Genomic DNA, 20,875 nt, shown 5'->3' with positions numbered 1-20,875 from the left:
CTCACTGCTGTACTCACTGCTGCCCCACTGCTGTACTCACTGCTGCCCCACTGCTGTACCCACTGCTGCCCCACTGCTGCCCCACTTCTGTCCCCACTGCTGTCCCACTGCTGTACTCACTGCTGTACTCACTGCTGTACTCACTGCTGCCCCACTGCTGCCCCACTTCTGTCCCCACTGCTGTCCCACTGCTGTACTCACTGCTGCCCCACTGCTGTACCCACTGCTGTACTCACTGCTGCCCCACTGCTGCCCCACTGCTGTACTCACTGCTGCCCCACTGCTGTCCCACTGCTGTACTCACTGCTGCCCCACTGCTGCCCCACTGCTGTACTCACTGCTGCCCCACTGCTGTCCCACTGCTGTACCCACTGCTGTACCCACTGCTGTCCCACTGCTGTACTCACTGCTGTCCCCACTGCTGCCCCACTGCTGCCCCACTGCTGTACTCACTGCTGCCCCACTGCTGTCCCACTGCTGTACCCACTGCTGTCCCACTGCTGTACCCACTGCTGTACCCACTGCTGTCCCACTGCTGTACCCACTGCTGTACCCACTGCTGTCCCACTGCTGCCCCACTGCTGTACTCACTGCTGCCCCACTGCTGTCCCACTGCTGCCCCACTGCTGTACCCACTGCTGCCCCACTGCTGTCCCACTGCTGTACCCACTGCTGTCCCACTGCTGTACCCACTGCTGTCCCACTGCTGTACCCACTGCTGCCCCACTGCTGTACCCACTGCTGTCCCACTGCTGCCCCACTGCTGTACTCACTGCTGCCCCACTGCTGTCCCACTGCTGTACCCACTGCTGCCCCACTGCTGTACCCACTGCTGCCCCACTGCTGTACCCACTGCTGTACCCACTGCTGTACCCACTGCTGCCCCACTGCTGTACCCACTGCTGCCCCACTGCTGTCCCACTGCTGTACCCACTGCTGTCCCACTGCTGTACCCACTGCTGCCCCACTGCTGTACCCACTGCTGTACCCACTGCTGTCCCACTGCTGTACCCACTGCTGTACCCACTGCTGTCCCACTGCTGTACCCACTGCTGTCCCACTGCTGCCCCACTGCTGTACCCACTGCTGTACCCACTGCTGTCCCACTGCTGTACCCACTGCTGTCCCACTGCTGTCCCACTGCTGTACCCACTGCTGTACCCACTGCTGTCTCACTGCTGTACCCACTGCTGTACCCACTGCTGCCCCACTGCTGTACCCACTGCTGTACCCACTGCTGTACCCACTGCTGTCTCACTGCTGTACCCACTGCTGTACCCACTGCTGCCCCACTGCTGTACCCACTGCTGTACCCACTGCTGCCCCACTGCTGCCCCACTGCTGTACCCACTGCTGCCTGCACTGTTGCCCGCACTGCTGCCCGCTGCAGTTGGTGCCCAAGCTGCCTCCAGCATAGTGGGTTTGGGGAAAATCTCCTAATCCTGGGTGTGTGCCCCTCAGCCAGGCTGGGCTGTCACCCTCAGGGATGGACAGAGCAAGGCCCAGCAGCTTTCCTGAAGATTGGGTCTGGCAGGCCTCAGCTCTAAGCTTGGCTCACACCCAGGCTGAGCTGGGTTGGGTTTAGAACCCAAACTGGGCTAAGCACTCAGTTTTAACTTGATCAGGCTCAGCACACAGTCTGGGCTCAGCATCCAGGCTGGGATTAGCACCCGGTCTGAATTTAGATTTGAGGATGGGATTGGCTCCTATCCTGAGATTAGATCCCCAGGCAGTGCTCACTCAGGCTGGGCTCAACCCCCAGGCTGGGCTCAACCCTCAGGCTGGGCTCAACCCCCAGGCTGGGCTCAAAGTGCAGCAGAGCTGTGTCCCCAGCTGGGCTGCCTGAGCTCACGGGCACTGGGATGTGGGTCCCTGGATGGTGCCCATCAGGGACATGGAGCTTCTGCCAGCTTGGCGGTGGGGGTGAGGGAGGGAACGTTGGGTTTTACAGAGGTAACAAACTATTTGCAGCACTCACCCGTAAGCCAGCATGGGCCTGAGCAGCCACCCCACTGCAAATGTAGCTCCTAGGGGAAATGGCCACGGATGCACCTTGTCACCTCCCCAGCTCCCAACCACAGGGTGTCCGACTGTCCCACCCCTGCAGGCAAACCCCGTGGGATGGGTTGGTTGAAGGGGAAGAAGGCCCCTGTAGATCAGCCAGCTCCGCATAGTGCAGCGGCTGCTCCTCTGCCCTGGACACCACCACGGGTGCCGATCGGTCCCTCGGCTGCCTGGAGGTGGTTGGGACACACCGGGGGGTTGTGCTTCCTGCAGCCGGGACAGCCGGACACTTCCATTTTGAAGCAGAAGCTTAAACTCTGCTAAAATCAAAACCACTGCCACGCTCCACACCGTGAGCTGCAGGGACCTTCCTGCAACTGAGGATCTGAATTCCCTCCAGCCTCGGCTCTGCAAACAAGTCCCACTGTTGCCAGACCTGCTCCCCGCGGTCCCCTGGGCACATGTCACAGCCTCAGTGGCTGCGTTGGGTCCAACCCCCTGTGCCACGGAGCACAGTGTGGGGAGCAGGCAGGCTCCCCGCCAGCCCCTGCTCTGCCCAGCACAAGGCAGACGGTTCTCAGCACCCTGCAAATCCCCCCTGCCCAGCCCAGCTTGGCCAGGGCGAGCAGGCAGCGCTCCCTGCCTGCGCCAGGACTTGGCCTCGCTCGGCGTGCACAGGAGGAGCCAAAGGAGGGAGGGCAAAGCTGTTCCCAGCACATTTTTCTGCTTTGACACACTTGCGAGCCCTCGGCGCGCTGCAGCTGGTTCCCAGCACCCCCACCGGCTCTGCCAGCGGCACACGGGGCCCCGCGTTCCCCAAGTACCTGGCGGGAGCGGCGCAGGATGACTGCACAGGGCAGGCAGAGGTTTCCGGGCTCAAGTCACAGGCAGGGGTGTCTCACCAGCCCCGACATGTGCAGCAGTAAAAGCTGCCCTGGGGTCCCACGTGTGCTGATCTCGGCACTTGACAAGGTCTTGTAATGGGTTCAGGCTCCTGGCACTGCTGTTGGGAGCCTGTAAAAAATCCGCTGCGGTGTAACTGCCCTGGATGTGTATTGAGACAAGCCCCGGATCCCTGACATCCAAAGCCAGCCTTTAGTTTAATAAAGAAAGGCTCCTGAGGCAGAGATACCACATTCGCAACAGCAGGGGCCCCTCGGGCAGCTCGCCAGCAGCCTGATGGAGGGATACACTTCACGTCTTGGGTTGCATGTTATCGTCCACCAAGCCCAGGGGAAACCAAACCAGGCCTGGTGCTCAGTGCCCATTGCTCGGTGGCGGAGCTGGGGATCCCTCCCCAGGACAGCTCCTTCCCCAGCAGGGCAGGACAATGGGTGGCAGAACCCCTGGCACAGCTGACCCACCGGGATCAGCTCCTCCTCCTCACTCTGAGATGAAGATGCCGAAAGGGCAGCAGCATCCTCAGCACTGCAGGAGTGACACAGGAGGGTCCGGGTGTTTGCTGGCTCAGCACCATGGTGCTGCACTCCCGCCTGTGCCCACAGGGTCCCTGTGGACCCGCCGCTGCTCTTCCCTGTGTCTTCTGCTCCCACCACCACCTGGTCACCCCGCTCCCACCACGTCCACACCAGTCACCTCCAGTCTGGTCACCCCCCTCTGGCCAGCCCCGCTCCCATCACCCCAGTCTGGTCAGCCCACTCCTTTCACCTCCACTCCGACCCGTATTTAACAAATGGCTCTTCCCCGCTCTCTTATTTCCCTCCTGCTCTGCTGTTCCACCTTGAGAAGCATTTCTGCCCCGATGCTCTCCAGTTCTTTCACTTCTTGCTCACATGTTTGCTCCGGCTCCCTTGTCCTGCCAATACCCACCGGCACCCCAACACCAAGACCATTTCCCTTTGTTACCTTCTCATCACCAGCCACCCCACAGAGAAACCACTTCTCCCTTCAGCCCTGTTCCGAGTCCCATTGTCACTCCCAGCAGCCTGCTCCTCTTGGTCTTAGCGAAACCCATCCAGTCCTTTTGACCCATTCTCTTTTTCCCCCAATCAAAAGGGTCTGCAACATTAATTTTACTTGTGGGGAAGAGCTGGGCAGGCAGCAGCCTTCCAGCAGCCCAGTAAGAGCAAAGCCCAACCTGTGCCCTGTGCTTGCCCTCAGCCCTATGTCAAAAAGCCATGATGAGCAGAGACAGCCCTTACGCAAAGTCATTTTGTCAAACCCAGTGGCAGTGATGAGAAAAGGCACAGAGACCCCCTCAGCCCACAGGCCCCTGATCTCAAGCATAGGACGGTCCGAAACTCCAACTCCAGCCCAGAGCCGCAGCCCCATGGGGCTGGGACAGTGAGAAACACCCACCTGCAGGGGGAAAATGGTTGAGAGCAGATTTGACATTTTGCAGAACAGAAGGGGAAGAAGCGATGCTGCGGACGGTGGGGAAATAAGCTCCCGCAGGGCTCCCGCTGACAGAGGAGGTTTCCATCTGCCTCAGCACTGCGTGACGTTTGACAGGTCACACCCGGACGTGTTTGGCACAAGGCTGTGCACCCAGGACCCCAAGCCCCTGCAATGGTGATGCTGTTCTGGCAGCTGCTCCTGCGGGCACCAGCTTCCCCGTCCACGCTGTGGGTTGAGGGACAGGCAGTGTCCCCAGAGCACGGGCCACTCATTAATCCTGGTGTCTCTGGGCAACTGATGGCAGCAATAGCCTGGCAAGAGCCTCACGCAGAGCCTGGTACCAGCTCAGATCTAACCCGGCTCCTCATCCCCACTGTGAGCCGAGACCTGTCCTCGTCCTCCCAGAGAGCATCGAAATCCCACATCGCCTGCATTAGCTCAGACACGGGCCAAGGCTGTTGGGGAGAAAGTCACTCTGGGTGCAGACCGTGCCCATCACACAGCACCGCCAGGGCTGGGGAAGCTTCCTGACCAACGGAGCAGCAGCGGAGGGGACCAGAGTGCTGTTGGTCATACGACTCTGCCAGGATGTCACCGCAGAAATAACACGTCCTGCCAGTGAATTCAGTGATGGTCCCACTGCACAATCCTCCCAGGCCCTCTGGGGTGGTCCCTGCTGTAGATCATGCCTGTCACCATGCCTGAAGGAGGAGCAGGAGGTCCCCATGGCATCACCTCCCGCCTCTGCCCACACTGCCTGCATGGAGGGAAATACAGGCAATAGGGAGCAATTTTAACACCCAGAAACATGTTTTCAATCCATTCTGTCAGCATTCCTCCCTCTAGGAACTCCTGGCAGAGTTGGGACCAAGGCTGGTCACCTCTGGCACCAAAGGTGGACTGGGATGGCTGTGGGACATGCTGTGAATGAAGGTGGATGGGCTACGTGCTGCCCCAGGGGCCCCAAGCTTACGGAGAAACCTTTGGTAGAACAAGGGTGGAAAAAGCAGGGGTTTTGGTGAGGACCAGGCTGGTGCCGAGCACCTTTGGAAGGGTCTCACCACCCGATGCGATGGTTGGTCTCGGAGTACAGCTCATCCATGGGAGCAGAGCGTGAAGCTGCACAGCTGGGCTCTGCCAGCACTTCCAGCCCAGAGCTCCCAGGGAGCACCACCTCCTTTGGGAACAACCACGTGCACCTCATCTCAAGGGAAAGCACTCGCTCTTGCAGGACTTCTCCAAAAGGACACCCCAAAAACGGTCTCAGAAAGAAGCCATGCAAGCTGCTAGCCGGGACCTACAAGATGAAAGCCTCTGGGAGCAGTGCGGGGGAAGAGCTGCTGCTGCCGGAGCAAAAAGAAACCCCAGGAGACCTTGTGCACCAATTCCTCATGTTCCCAGCCTGACACCTCCCAGACGTGCTAACGCAACCCCAGTGTGTTGGTGACATATGAGGTCACCGCAGTGTGACAGGAGTGATCCCGGGGGACCCCAACACCTCCACGTCTTCTCACCACAGCGGGGGCCTGGGGAGCTATCTGGAGCACTGCGTGCTTGTGTCAAGCAAAGAAAAAGGGTAAAAAGGGGTAATAATACACACATAAATATGTGGCATATTTTTAGGCTTTTGCTGGACCCAAAGGATTTGCTCTCTACTGTTTCAGTGGCAAGAGGAGCGATGCAGCCCCACCAAACCAGGCTCTGCTCTTTGGCTGATGCGCAGGACACCAGCAGGCAAGTGGCAGCAAAACTTCTGATTTCACCCCATGGAAAAAAAATACCAATGAGTGGAAAATACTGATGGGCTTTTTGTGGAGGTGAAGTCGGGGAGGAAGGTGTGTGCTCCATTCCTCTCATTCCTCCCCAGCTCCCTCGGGATGCGGCCGCACTCCCCAGGGTCCACCCAGGTGCCCAGGGCTGAGGATCCCGTCCCACAGCTTCCCTGGTGCCACCAGCCGGGCAGGGCTCAGCATCTTCCCTTCTCGTGCAGGGGAGAGGGGTGGGACCGAGGTCGGAATCCCCACTGGGGTCCGAGAAAGGAAACCTTTGATCTATGTGGGTGGCATCTTCAGAAACACTTGGGTGAGGGTCCCGCACAGGTGAACGCCATGTCCCCAGGAGCCATCCTGCTGCACCCCAGCATCCTGCCACGTGCACGGTCGTCACGTTGCATCCCTTTGACCACGTGCCGGAGCCTTGGCAGGGCACCTCGGGCTCACCTGAACATCCAAGCACAGCCAGTGGGATGTCCTCTCCTCCAGACACCCCGTGCTGTCCCCTCTCCTGCGACACCAACCCCAAAAACAGAGGCCAAACTGTTGTGTCGCTGTGCGCTCCCGTCCCCATGCCGTTCCGGGCACATGCGTGAGGGCACCGCGCCAACAGCTAATGGGAAAGTTCAGGGTCAGGGCGAGCCACGGGAGAGGCACATAAAGGGCTCATTGTGCGGCAGGTCTCCCTCGGCTGTGCTCATATGGGGCTAGCAGTTCAACAACAAAATGCAGCCCAGAAATATGACAAGACACCTTTTTCCCAGGCTGCTGTTAAACTCTAATTAAACATTTCAGCACACTCAAGCGAGGGAATGTCTGCTTCTCAGGCCATCTCAGCTGGAAAACATCTCTTCCAGCGAAAACAAGCTCACGCAAGTTGACCCAGAAAGATGCCCTGTGGGTCCAGGGATGATGCGAACCCACGTACCAAGGTGGGCAACCTGCTCCCACCCACCCGCCCTCGGAGCAGCGAGGGCTCCGCTTGCTGCCATCTCCTCTGGAGGACGTGGTTGGGCTGGAGCAGCCCGAGAAGGGGCCGTGCCACCGGGCACAGCACCGGCAATGCCACCACCAGCGGCTGCCACCACGGAACTGGGGAGCCCTGGTGCCACGACCCAGAGAAGCGAGAGGCAGCTCTGCCTGCCCCTGGGTCAGGCTGGAGCAAAGAAGAGCTGGGTGACAGCTGCTCCGCAATAGCCCCAAATCTGGCCTTCAGGACCCAGAAATTGCCCACTGCTGAAGAGGGACTGTGACTCTGCTGTGCCCACGTGTGTGGTGCCTTAGCATGGTCACTGCCTCTCCAACCCACCATCCCAGAAAATACTGAACGTGGTACTTTACAGCCCCTGGGGCCACTGGTTCCCCTCCCCAGGCTTGGACCACGGTTTGCTCCCCTGCGCCAGAGGTTTGGACATTAAAAAAGAACCCAACGGACAGGCAAATTGTTTGATTTTCACTCTTTAGGTGCTTTGTGATGCTGACCCGCAGGCACTGGCCATCATCACACCTCGCTGTGACATTTCTGTTTGGTCTCAAGGAACTGCTTTCCCGGCCTCTGCCATCCAACCCCCCACAGCCTCCTCCATGTCTGGGAAGGAAAATTGGGCTTGAGCCACTTTTCTGCCTCCCCAGTGAAGCAGAGGTGCTCCCACACTTCCGTCTGACCCAGGAACCTCCAAAGCTAAAAGGCTGGAGGAGACGACCAGCCTTGGGATGCAGGGGTCCTTGCAGAAAGATCCAACCCAAAACCCCCCTCCTGCCAAAAACATGCCCTTTGCTTTCCTCTGGGTTTGCTGGGGAGCAGGTAGCAGCCCAGGCCTGACACCCCTGAAGGGGTTTGCTGCTCACCCAGCATGCCCATGGAACTGGGCACCACTGGGGAGGACAGGGAGGCATTGCCACCGACTTCATGTCACCGCAAACTGAGATGTGGGAGCCAGAGAACACAGCCTTCAAGTGGTGCTGCCGGAGAACCCAGTGAGGCTGGAGCTGGCATCCTGCTATTTTAAAGAATGAAGGAGAAAGAAAAGAGCACAAAAGAGCCGAGCAATGAAGCCAGGCGCTGCCGGCAGCGAGGCGGGAGCAGGGACTCGGCCATCCTGCAGGAGCAGACAGGGACACGGTGGCTGGAGGACCTGGGTGCCCAGGATGGGTACAGCAAAGCCTGGCGAGTGCCGCCGGAGCCGACCCTCCCCACGTTATCCAACACTGACTGTGGCGATCAGCTGCAGTAATTCCTCACCGTGTTTTTTCTAGCAGGCACAGGCTGTACCCCCAAATAACCCCACCAACCCCCCTCTGGTGTCTGACCCAGCCACGTGCAGGGGACGCAGCAGTGTCACCACTTTGCAGCATCACTTGTCCCACCCAAGCGTGACTCAGTGGGAGCAGCAAACCAAGGACAAGCGGCTCCCACTGGGGTGTGCAAGTTGGTGGTTTCCCATGTGCAACCTCAGCATTAGAAACAGGTCACCCAGGAAAGGGTTATTACCAAAATGTGCCATTTCTAAGACCGCTAAGTAGTGAGAAGGTGTCTTGCCCTGAAAGGCTTGGAGGGAACTGACAGCCCAGGCAATGACAGTCATAATTTGGCATCCTGTGGGGGTAGAATTTGGCAAAACTGGTCTCTCCAGCTCTGAGGACATTCCAGCTCCCCACACAGGCAGTCTGACTGAACTCCCTCAACAAATACAGCAGCCGGGGGTTTAACCCAGCTCGGGCCCCCGCAACTCGACAAGCAGCCGCAGCAGCGAGCTCCTCGGGGGCTCCGGGCCTCCAGCTGCCATCGCAGCCGTGGTCCTGTCATCGGGCATGAGATTGTCCCTGTGAAACCTCGCCCTGGAGTCTGGGCTGTCCTCGCTGGATGCTATGACGCCCGAGAAAATGCCAACACTGCCCTGTATCTGGTAACTGCCTCGGGACGGCACGTGGCTGAGAGCCCCGGAGGTGCCACAGCCACGTGCAGGGCTGTCCCCAGGTGCCATGCACTTGCAGGGCTTGTGCCCCTCCTAAGCCACTGCAGCAGGATAGGGTGGGAGGCTGGATGTAGGAAGGAATCTTGATTTTTCTAGGAAAAGCCCTTAAATCTCCCCTGCCTGGCACGCGGGCTGTGCCCAGGCTTTGCGGGACATGTCCACTCCCAAATCTTGCTCCAGCGAGGATGCCCTGGGTGGCATGGCAAGCCCCAGTCCTGGCACAGGCACGGCGGCAAAGCAGCCAGGGAGGTGACAGCCATGGGGACACAAACTGAGGGCACCCGTCACGCGTGCAGTGCACACACCAAAGGGGCTGGTCCCCACCTCCCCACACACCCAGCCCTGGGACCGCATCCCCCCCAGGCCCCGTGTCCCACAGCATCCCTGCGGTGCCCATGGCCAGGGAGATTTTGACACTCTGAGCGGGTGATTTGGGGCCAAATCCAGACTAATGGGCAGACTGTTTCCCAGGCTCTTCGGCAGGCTGCCCCCGCCGCAAGGACACGTGTGCCGATGGACGGGATCGGGGCGTGACAGGGATGTGGGGGCAAAGGCCCTGCACTGCGCTCCTCCTCCTCCTCACTGCTCTTGGCCAGGCCGGGGGATTCGTCTGCGAAGGGAAAAGGTTCCCAGGGTGAAGGTGTTAAATACCCTTCTCCCGTGCTGCTGTCACCTCGCAGTCCCCGGGGTGTGAGAATCAGACTCTATTATCCCCTCATTAGGAACTAACATACTGTACTAACCTTTTCACATGAAAGCTACGGTCTGTTCACCAACAAAAGCTGATGCTTGGTTCCCAGGAGTGGAAAAAAACCCAACCCACAAGCACTTAGCGGGGGCTCTGGGGCCAGCTGTCCCGCCTGCCCCACGCAGCCCCTGCCCAGCCCACGGATGCTCCGGGGGGGACGGGGCTCCATGAGTGGGGGGCCAGCTGGGCACGCAGCCCTGGTGAAGCAGAGCAGTGGGTCAGGGTCCTTCTTCCAGAGCCCGGGACAGCTGGGGTGCCCTTCGCCTGTCCCCCCACCAAGGAGAGACGGATGGGGCTGTGTGTTGGGCTGTGGAGGGGACTCCCTCCCCTGGGCTTTATGCAGCAGGGAGCCCTTCGCCATCAGGGCATGCTGGCTCAGCTGTCCCCTACACAGGAGTCCCCGGGCTGGCAGAGCCCCTTCAGCCCCTGGAGCCGCTGCAGCTCCCCCCGGGCTCCCCCAGGCCGTTCACAGCGCTCAGGCTTGTCCTTCCCACACTGCTGACCGAACCATGGTGGGGTCTGCAAGCTCTGAAACTCCCACTCCCCTTCAGGCTGCCCTGAAGGGTGGGAAGAGAGGCTGAGAAAGCATCACGGGGCTGGGGAAAACCCACCCATGCAACAGCCCGGAGCCCAGGGCGGCTTCTGGAGCAGCCAGATGAGAAGAGTACTGAGCAGGGTGGGCGATGGGCTCCCTGGGAGCCGTGGCAGAGATGGGATGTGCATCACAAATGACCACATCTCCCTGTCCCAGACATCAGCACACACCGCCTGAGAAGATGAACAGTTGGGGTGACATCCTCTTTGCTCAGGCTTTTAATGAAAGGAGACCTGCCTGGGGAGACAGTTTGAGCTTTTGCCCATCACAGTTGCTTGATGCTGAGATAAAGAAGGTTTCTTCACTTTAAAAATATCTGCTCTGCCCCATTTTTGTCTGGAGACCTTTGACAGTTCAGGGCCAGGGCAGGTGCTGAATGCCTGAAGAGTCCATGCCGGGGACACATCCCTGCCTTCCCACAGGGCTGCCAGACCCCACAAATTCCACATTCAATTGCAGCCTCCACCAGCTCCATGCTTCTAATGAGGAAACCAGGAGGAAGGAGGGATGCGTGACTAATTTTTTCCCTTTTTCCCCCTTCTATTGCTCCCTGCCCTGCCCGTGGCTGTGACGGCAGCTCCATCCCCAACCCCACGGGCTGGGGGACTTTTCCAGGTCCCCCAAGTAGCTGCTGGCCCGTTCCCAGTGCCCTGGCGTGGGGCAGGGACGGGGTCACTCTTTGCTCCCCCAGCTCCCTCAGCGGGTCTCGGAGCAAAGAGGCAGGTGTTTTTCACATCGCACACACATGTTTATTAGCTCCTGGCCCAAGCCCACTAAAGTGTTTTGCACTGTCCATCAGTGACAGCTTCCAGAGCTGTTTTGCTGCCACGAGATGCTGTGAAGGTGTTGGTGGTGCTACACGCTGTTTTGTGAAGTAATTGAATTAAACCTGGTGGAACACCTCGGTGCTGCCTGGCTGCTCCTCTCCATGGCATGGCCGGGTGCAGTGGCCCAGGGTGGCCTGAAACACACGTGGGCTGGCTCAGCTGCTCTTTTCAGAAGGTCACTTCTCTTCTCAGTTGCTGCAGTCAGATTTGGGTCATCAGGTTTGATATAAACATGTCAGAGGACTGGAATTCCGGGGAAAGCAGAAGCATGATAAACGCAGGATGTCTCCCGGTGCGTTTCTGGGCTGGTTTCAAAAGCCCTAGGTTCACTCGCAGTGCCTGGCACACGTGCGGGGAAGCGCAGCAGCAGGTTTAATTCACCGCCTGACATGGGTGCCTTGGCGCTTGTGGCAGTGAGGGTGAAGCCTGCCCACCGTGCCGGCACCGCGGCAGCTCCTCTGCACACCCATGTCTATGTGATGCAGACGAGCATGCGGGTGAGTTCTCACCACCTGTCCATGGTTCAAAAGTGCCTCTGAGACACAAACCGAGCCAAGGCCATGGGCATTAGGCTTTGTGCAAGGTGAGAAGCAATCCTTACCCAGCAGCTGGGGTGGACAACGCAGGAGCAGGGCGAGCTGGCACAGAGGAGAGGCACAGAGCTGAGTGGGGATCCCTGTCCCCCTGGCCATCGTCCCTGGGCTTCCCAGCACCAGTTGAGTCCCATGGGTCCTGAAGAGGCTGGTGCTCTGCAGGGGGGGGCAGGCAGAGCACCGCCAGACTCGCTGCAGCTGCGGGAGCAGAGCAGCCAGGAGCGTTTGTCCGGTGCCTTCAGCCCAGCCCAGCTCCCCAGAGCTCCTCCCCGGCTCCGCACGTTGCGTGGGTGCAGCATGGGCGATGCGCAGCAGGGTCCCAGTGGGCACACAGGTCCCCAGGGTGGGCAGTGGCCCTGGACCTGCCGGGAGAGCAGCAGGAGACACAAACTGAGAGGTCGGTTTAGGGGACGGCTCCAGATTTGCTGCTTCTGCCGCGTGAGGTCTGCCCAAACCCAACCATTTCAAAAAGGTTCAGAACCAACCAGGCCACCCCGAGGCAAAGAAAATTAACTTCAAATGCAACAGCTTAAGCTGAAACAAGTGATTCCCCCCCTCATTTTTCAGTTCAGTCCGTGCAGTGATGAGCATATCGCAGTCTGGGCCATGCAGATGCCAAGCCAGACACCATCAGCATCCTCACCCAACATTCTCTATGGGTTCTTGAAGCCTTGCTGGTCCCTACTTGTCATGCCAGGGGGCTCAGGGAGCTTCTCCTCGTTGTCCTTTGCTTGTGACCATAACCGATCAGTCTCTATCCGCCACCAGCCTGCTGGGGGTTCCTGCAGCCTGGCAGAGCGCTGGGACACACAGGGCCAGTGCTGGAGGATGAAATCCACTGAGCTCTGCCTGAGCAGCCCTGGGGGGAGCAGCCTGGTATTGACCCAGGGAGGGAGCAGCTGGGTGGGAGCTTCTGTTCAGCCCCATTTCATGGGTACCTGCAAGGTTGAGGCTCTTCAAAGCAAACACCCAGGCCCTTGCACAAGCTCTTGCATACAAAAACAACACATAGAAATGAAAAATGGGCCTACATCAGGTACCTGGGTAGAGTCTTTGGGGGTTAGCAGCTTGACGTTTGGTCTTGGAGGCTCAACCTCAACGTCCAAGGCAACATGAATTCTAAACCTCCAAGTCCCAGGCTTTCTGGGAGCTTTTCTGGAGCAGCAGCCTCTGCTCTCACCGCTCTGCATGAGCTATCGGGGACAAACCGCACCAATGCAGAAGGTTACGGGGATGTCTGAAGGAGACCACCCGCGGCAGCCCAGGAGACACCCGCTCGGCTCACGGTGACTCTGACCACCCCCAGGGATCCTGCTCCCCCAGCTTTAGTCCTGGCCAAAGGATCATACATATTAATAATAAAAGGGGACCTGTCTCGGTGCTGCCTGTGCCCTGCTGAACTACAGAGTCTGAGGGGGAGGCTCTGAAGGACCAGCTGGACACACGGGCACCCCTTGGAGAGCACCCTGGAGGTCCCGGCACAGCCAAATCTGCACCTGCACCCAAAACCTCAGGGCTGAGCTAAAGGGAGCGTGGGGTGCAGCAGCAGCATGGCACCGGGCAGGGACCACACCGCCTGCCGCACCGCGATGCTGTGACAGAAGAACATTCCTGCCTGGGGACAGGAGCCCCAGGGACTGGGGACAGCAAGGTTTGCCATGCCTGTGCCACTCAGCCGAGCTGCAGAGCCCTGTCCCCAGCCTCACCATGCACAAACCAGAGATGGAGACTTTGTCCAAAGCTATGTCACTGCTGTGTCACCACTCCGTGTTGGCACCTGACACTGGGTGACAAAGACAACCCTGAGCAGCTGGCACAGTCACGGGCAGGGCCAGGAGCTGCTTCCATGCAGTAACACTCCCCCTGCACCCCTTCTCCTTCAGCAAACACCCCCAGAGCCCCTCCACCTCCATGGATGCTCAGTGAGTCCTGCCGCCGCTTTGGCATCTCAGCCAGGACAGGGAGGGCACAGCGGTGCTGCGGGCGGGGGCTCGACACGGGGACCAGCCTTGCCACGGCCCTGGGAAAGCCCGGCACTGGCTGCCGCCGTCCCGCTGCGCAGCAGAGATGAGAAGAAAAACAACTCTCGGGGCTTCCCCTCACCTCCCGTCCTCGCCCCGGCCCCGGCCCCGCCGGCTCTTTCATCTCCCAGCGCCAGCGGCTCTTTCATCTCCGCCCGGAGGTGCGAGTCGCTGCCCTCACCGCAGCCGGCATCGGCACTTGGCCCGACGCTGCCAGGACCAAATGGCCGGTCACCTGGCCGGCCCTGCAAGGCCCAGCTTGCTGGGAGGGGGTGGCAAGGAGGACCGGTCACCTCTGTCACCTCTGCAGTCACCGGCAGAGTGCTCAGGACTCCCAAAATCTGGCTGCTCCCACGTGCCTGCAGAGAAATCAAGGCACCGGGATTCTGTCTAGTTTTCCCTGCAAATAACACAATGCTGGGCTTGTGACAGCTCTCACTCACATTTATTTAAACTCAGCTCATCTTTGTTAACTCGTGCCGATGCAAAACCAGCCTGCCGGGATGGGGAGCAGGCAGAGGTCCCAGTGCAGCCCCGTCAGGGATGACGAGGGGGGTCACCAGCCCTACAGACTGAAGGAACCGTCCCAGCTGCCCTGCCTGACCTCCAGCCAGGCAGGATGAGAAGCTCATCATCATCCCGGCAGACAACCCTGCAGCTCATGGTCCGGCTACGGCCTCTCATTGGATTCTTGTTTATTGGTGACAAGGCTTCACCATCACAACACAGGTCAGGGTGTCAGGGCATGGGCACACGGCGATACCTCTGCTGAGGGCTGGGAATCCTTATGAGCAGCAACAGGACGGCTGATGGGTATGAACTGAAAAGAACACAGCTGGGTAGTGTGGAAAGCTGGGAGAGAACGAGAGCAAGAAAGAAAAAGAGAAAAATAGAAAATGAAGAAGGGAAGGGAAAGGAAGGGAAGGGAAGGGAAGGGAAGGGAAGGGAAGGGAAGGGAAGGGAAGGGAAGGGAAGGGAAGGGAAGGGAAGGGAAGGGAAGGGAAGGGAAGGGAAGGGAAGGGAAGGGAAGGGAAGGGAAGGGAAATTAGAAAAAAGGAAAAAAGAAAAAAGAAAAAGGAAAAAAGAAACAAGAATAACAAGAAGAAAGGCACTGCCAGGGCCATGGCTCAGCCTGGGCTCATGCCAAGCAGCGTCACTGCAGGCACCAGCTCTGACAGGGAGCAGTGATGGTGCCATTGGGGCCATCAGGCCCGGGGACAGACGGGCTGTGGTAGCAGCCTGACCCTTTCCCCGCTGGGGGACCGAGTGAGCCCCAGCCATATCCTACAGACAGACACAGGGTCCCTGGCACTGCACCTGCCTGCGCTGGGCCGGCGGTGCTGGGGCGAGCGGTGCTGGGGCGAGCGCTGGGGTGAGCGCAATGCCGGGACGGACACTATGTAGGCATGTGGTGTCAGGACACGTCAGCATCACCATGTAACTGCACCCAAAAAGCCAGTAATGAACGCCAAAGAGTTTTCACATCACCAAACAGCACTTCTGAGAAGAGACAAAGGGAGGAGCCGGGGGAATGGTGGTGCTGGCGGGACGGGGGGCTCTGAGCGGACGGGGGCTGCAGGCGGCCCCAGCACCCTGAGCTCCACGGCAGAGCTGCCGGGGCTCCTGGAACAGGGTGCTGCTCCCAAGCTGCACCATGGGAGCTGCAAACCTGCCTGTGGTGGGGCAGGTGATGGGCAAGGGGAGTCCCGGCAGACAGCGACCAGGGAGCCGTTCCCTGGTCTGACCCAGCCCCCGCACAAGGAGGTGTCCATGCCCAAGCACAACGCGCTGCCTTGTCCATCCTGGCCAACATCTCCCACGCCGGGATGTTTAGAAGACCCAGCGAGTTTGCCTCACACACCTTCTGAGTCCCAACACAGCTTCTCGGAAAGAGAGTTTTCAAGCCTGCTTTCTGGCTGCTCAAATGTTGAACATCAGTTAAAAAGAAGTGATTAGCACCTGTTTTTAATTGAATTGTTTTGCACAATTGCAGCAACTGGAACGTTTATGTCCATCCAAATTTAATCTACCCCTGCAAAACAGTCACAAAACTCAGCCCAGCAAAACCTGACAGTCCACATTAACACACATGGATGCTCCCCGCCTGCCTTCCCCCACCAAACCCAGCCATCCCAGCTACTCTCCTCTTCTCACATTTACTGTTTATCCTTTCAACTCATCGGAGAGGCTGAATTTGGGCATTTTTTCTTTCCTGGGACACACAGTGCCAGGGTTTGCAGAGCTGGGTGAGGGGCACGTGGGCTTAGCATCCCTCTGATGGAGAATTCTGATCCTCAGGTGTCCCAGACAAGTGCATTAAAGACTTTGCCAGAGAAATGTGGTCTTTTGGGACAAGGGGACAATTGTCCTTGGCTCTTTCCTGTCACTGGAATAAAGGAATAAAACTGGCTACTGGCAGCACCTCCACAGGCGCCTTCTCCAGGGGCCCTGCCCAGCCAGGGTGGCAGAGGGACTCCGAAGGGGACCGGAGGCTCGGAGAGGCAGCAGGGCCACCACTGGGGTGCAGAGGGGTCAGGGCTGGGGGGTCCAGGTGTCCGGTGCTGTTTATTTTGCTCCAGAAATCCGGATCTTACCTATCTAAATAAACCTCAGCCCAGTCCTCATACCCATCACCATCCCTAACCACACCCCATCCCCATTGTCATTGTCATCGTCATCGTCATCGTCATCCTCATTCTCATCCTTCTCACCCCCATCCCCATCCCCATCCCCATCCGCATCCTCATCCCACACCTGCCCACGTTCCCAGGCTCACCAGGAGCACCCCAGGTTTGCCAAGTGCTGACTCAGCACCTGGGCACAAGTGAGCGGTGGTGCTGGTACGTGGCATGGAGGGTCCTTTCCCTGGGGCATGCATGGGGCCAGGGAAGCATTTTGGACAAGGCTCCAAAAATGTGCACAGGAGGCAGCTCACTCCTTCCACCCACCAGGGAGGACCCAGACTGGTGCACACTGAAAATCCTGCTTCTCGGAAGCTCTTTCCATTTTTTTCATGGCTCTTTGAAAAAAAACCTGGCCATTGCCCAGCCCTAGCAGAGCTGCACTGCCCCTCCAGCTCCTGGACTCCCAGGCGAGCTCCAGGAATATTTCTACGGCTGCCCACACAGCTTTCCCAGGAAGGGCAGCGTGCGTCCTCAGCGGCAGAGCAGCCGCGTTCCCGCTGCCTCATTTCTCCGGGGTCATCCCGGCTTGCAGAGGAGGCTTTTGTTTTTCCTTCCAACGTGGCGGGACGCAGCTGGAGGACCTGGCGGCAGCAAGTACATTTGCTGCTCTTCCCCATTTGCCTCCCTGCTGGACTCAAAGCCTGTGGGTCACACTTGGATGTGGCTATTTAGTTTGGCTTCAAGTCATTTGAGCTGTTGGGGGCAGCTCTGGAGTCACCCCAACCCTGCGGTCCCTGCAGGGACCCCGGACAACAGGGTGCTGGAGCCTCAGCTCTCCACAAGCTGGTGTCAGAGGAGAAACGAGGGCTGGGAGCAAGGCCCAGCCTTGGCACCTGGGTCATCTTCTGAGACAAGAGATGGCAGAAGAAACATGCAGAGCCCCAAGCAGGACCAGGCAGCCTGCAGGGTTCAAGGTCACCTGCAGCTCCTTGCTGTCAGGTCACAGGGGGAAGAGCTGGAGGCGGGATGAAGGGATTTTCCCAGCAGGCTCCCTCCCTGGCACGCCGCCTGTCCCCAGATGCTCCGCGATGCTGCAGCAGCCTCGGCGCCAGATGCAAAGCAGCTGAGCTCCACTGAGCTGCTCGGGGCAGCTCCACCGCACACCCACAGTGCGTCCTCGGGGAAATTCCCCGCCTGGCCTCTTCCCGAAAAGAGGCCGGAGCAGGAGCTGGACTGAGGGGTGGGTCAGACCCAGATCCAGGCCCTTCTCCCGCCTCTCGCGGGGTCTCCAGGAGGACATTAAAGACACGTAAGCAAATAAGAGTCTGAGGATGAGGGAAACACTCAACCCATCAGCAGGTGTCCAGGTGGGGTAAGAGCGGACACTGCAGACACCCCTGGGGATGGCAGGGCCGGCAGCCACGATCTCGCCCAGCAGCCATTTCCCGGCATGGATTTTTGGCACGATCCTGCCTCACCCCCACTCTCTGGGAAATTTCACTGATAACACCGGGGCTGAGATAAAGGAAAACGCCTTCTACATTCCCACCAGCTGCCTGCTGGAGCAGCCGTCCTGCCCAGCCCCGGCTCTCCCAGGACATCTTGCCAGGGGAAAGCTCGGCTCCTGGCCCTGCAGGTGATGCTCAGCTCCTGGGGACCCCCTGAGCATCTCTCCTCGCCTCGTGAGCAGGCCGGCAGACGTGGAGCATTGCCGGGACCGCTCGTCCTGCTCCGGTCTGGCCGGACGGGTTCCCACGTCCCACCTTGACGTCACCCCGAGAGTGCAGGAGTGAAAGGGGGGCCCTCGGGTGCCTGACAATAGCGCTTTCCTTCCCCATCAATAGCAGCGAGAGACACGCTGGGCTGACACGGAACTGTGCACAACAAAAGCCAGTGTCCGAACAAATCTTCTCAGGCGCTGGGTCCCCCGGGTGACCCAGGGTTAGCCCGGACTTTTGCTCCCGCCCGGCCCTCCGGAGCAGGAATGTCCCTCCGCGCTGCGCCATGGCTGGTTCCCACGCTTCCAACCTGCTTTGCTATTTATCAGCAACCGGCCTCTAATCCCCTTTGTGAAGGTCTGATTCAAGCTCAGCACAATGTGGTGAAAAGGGAGGGGGCAGGCGGGAGATGAGGGAGGGGAAAACAGTCCCAAAGAATGAAAATCAAACCCTTTACCTTTTGCCCCCTCCCCAGTGACGATTCCCTGGGGACTGTCCCCCGTCGCCCCTCCGGGCAGTGCCAGGCTGCAGCGGGCAGCTGGAAGGGGCTCGTGGTGGGATGTGATGGTGTTTAAAGAAGCAGCATGCTCACACGTTAAAAAAACCACTTGTGTCCCCTCGCAGGTTAATTTGGCCTTGACCCTCGCTGCTCTTTCATGACCCTCCTCCTGCCACAGCTCCATCCATCACCTCGGAGGACGCGGCCCTGCTCCCCCACGTTCCCAGCAGGGACGGAGGTGTGCGCCGGAGCATCACCGCAGGGTGTCTATGGAGGAACAGGGAAGGTGAATCCCGAGTCCCTCCTGTTCCAGCCACCCCACCGCAGCCTCTCTCTGCTACCACAACCATCTCTCTGCAAATGTCCTTTGGGGAAACAACCCAACAAAATTTCCCCAACCCCGCAGCAGGCAGAGCGGGTGCAGGTGCCCTGTGCTGGGCTCTCACTCCGTCCTCCCCAGGGACAAGCCCCTTGGCCAACTCCTGTTTGCTTTAGGGGAGGACTGGCAAACCCTTTCCCCAGATAACTTTGGAACAAAACAGTTTCCAAAGGCTGCACTACTTACAGATGAGGGGTTTCAAGCTTTTGTCCTAAATCCAATGCTGTTTTCTTTGCAAACGGCGGGGGAAAAACGTAAAAGAAGAAGAGACGACCTCAAATGCTAATCTTGTTAGGTTAAACTGTTCACTAAACAGATGGAGGTGCAAGGCAATGGGATTCTTGTCTTTCCGAGGAAGGGGTTAGGTTTGTAGGGCACAGAGGTCACTCCGGGCAAACCAGCAGCTTTGCTCTTTGTGTTGCAAGAGCAGGGAGAAAGTAAAGTGGTAAAAATGCTCCAGGCTGAGCTGGTACGGTGGGGTTACAGTTTGAAATGCCCGAGCCTCACTCCAGGCTGCTGAGTTACTCAGAGCCAGCGCAAGGCTGAGACACCCCAAAAGGGACACACCGAGAGACCCCGTCACTCCCCGATGCCACAGCACCTTGGCATCCCCTCCCAAAAACCACCCCGTGGCTCCCCCGGCGCTTGGCCCGTCTGGGGAGGACGCTGGGGACGGTAGCCTCAGCACGGCCACTGGCAGGACGTGCCACAGCCGATGGGACCCGCTCCTCAGCGACGGCTGCCGGTCTGCCAGGAAGCTCTGTGCCCGCGGGTGTAAATGGGAGTAGTGCCCGAAACCCCCTGGAGACAGAAACTGCTCGAGCTGGAGGGTCTGGACTTGCAGGTGAACGTGGCAGTGGCTGCAGCACGGCCCCTCTCGCTTCTCTTGGGGTCAGGAGCTGAGAAAGCATCCCCGTGGCACTAGGGACAGGCACTTCGGATTAACCCAAACCACTTCCCTGCCGACACTGTCCCCCGAGGGCGGGCAGGGAGCTGGCAGTGCCGCAGGAGCTGCCCAAGGCAGCACAGCTGCTGTCCCCTCCAGCCCTACGTCCCTTCCCAGTGCTCATCTTTTGCACCCCCTATGCCAAATGCCCCATAGCCCAGCTAGTCTGGAGGACTCATCCAGGTCTGGCTGGGCACAGCACCCACGTGGCAGCTGTCCTGTGCCCTGTGGCACCCTAGCGAGGGGGTTTGCCCTGGAGGAGGGCACTTCCACCTTACTGGGGGACATTAGGATCCCAAGGGGGACAGTAACATGCTGTCAGATGCCCAGGACCCCATAGAAATCAGTGGCTTTACTGCTGGCTTTACTCTAAATCTGTCCAGGTTTACCTCAGCTCTGCCAGGGCCATTCTCTTTCTCCTGCAAGCTCCACCCAACAAAACTAAAACCCTTTTCTAAGCTCACGCGTTGCTGCAGCCCAACCCCATCCTGCTGTCCCTGAATCCAGGGAGGCAGGAGCTGCTGGCCTGGGCGCTCCTGGGTGCCTGAGGCCAGTCCGGGTGCTCAACATCAGTGTGGGTGCTGATGCCAGGCTGGGTACTTAAGGACAGTGCAGGGTGCTCAGGCCACCCTGGGTGCTCCTGCCTTGCCCACACTACTGTGAACTGCCCCAGTGTGGTTCCAGTACCCTGGGGGAGGCACGGCTAGGACCCAACCTGTGCCACCAGCATGGGCACAGGTGACCCCACTTCCCCAGGCACCTGCTGACATTTATTTGGGGACAAATCCTGTCCGAGCGAATCCAGCTCCCTTGCTG

General features: G+C 59.2%; 1 protein-coding gene across 16 annotated transcripts in view; it reads right to left on the bottom strand.

Annotated features, from left to right (window-relative positions):
- EXD3 (exonuclease 3'-5' domain containing 3) overlaps positions 1–20,875 on the bottom strand; it is a 297,294-nt gene that overhangs the window by 19,920 nt on the left and 256,499 nt on the right. For 12 of the 16 annotated variants that reach the window (XM_065036159.1, XM_065036160.1, XM_065036162.1 and 9 more), the window contains one exon: positions 11,881–12,234. The exons of the other annotated variants lie outside the window; for them this stretch is intronic. In XM_065036159.1, coding sequence (XP_064892231.1) covers positions 11,881–12,234 — 354 coding nt within the window. The remainder of the gene's footprint in view (positions 1–11,880; positions 12,235–20,875) is intronic. 16 annotated transcript variants of the gene reach the window in all.

Source organism: Columba livia, chromosome 19, assembly GCF_036013475.1.
Source record: "Columba livia isolate bColLiv1 breed racing homer chromosome 19, bColLiv1.pat.W.v2, whole genome shotgun sequence".
NCBI lineage: Eukaryota > Metazoa > Chordata > Aves > Columbiformes > Columbidae > Columba > Columba livia.
Note: the sequence above shows the minus strand (reverse complement) of the source record. Positions and strands in the feature narration are given on the sequence as shown.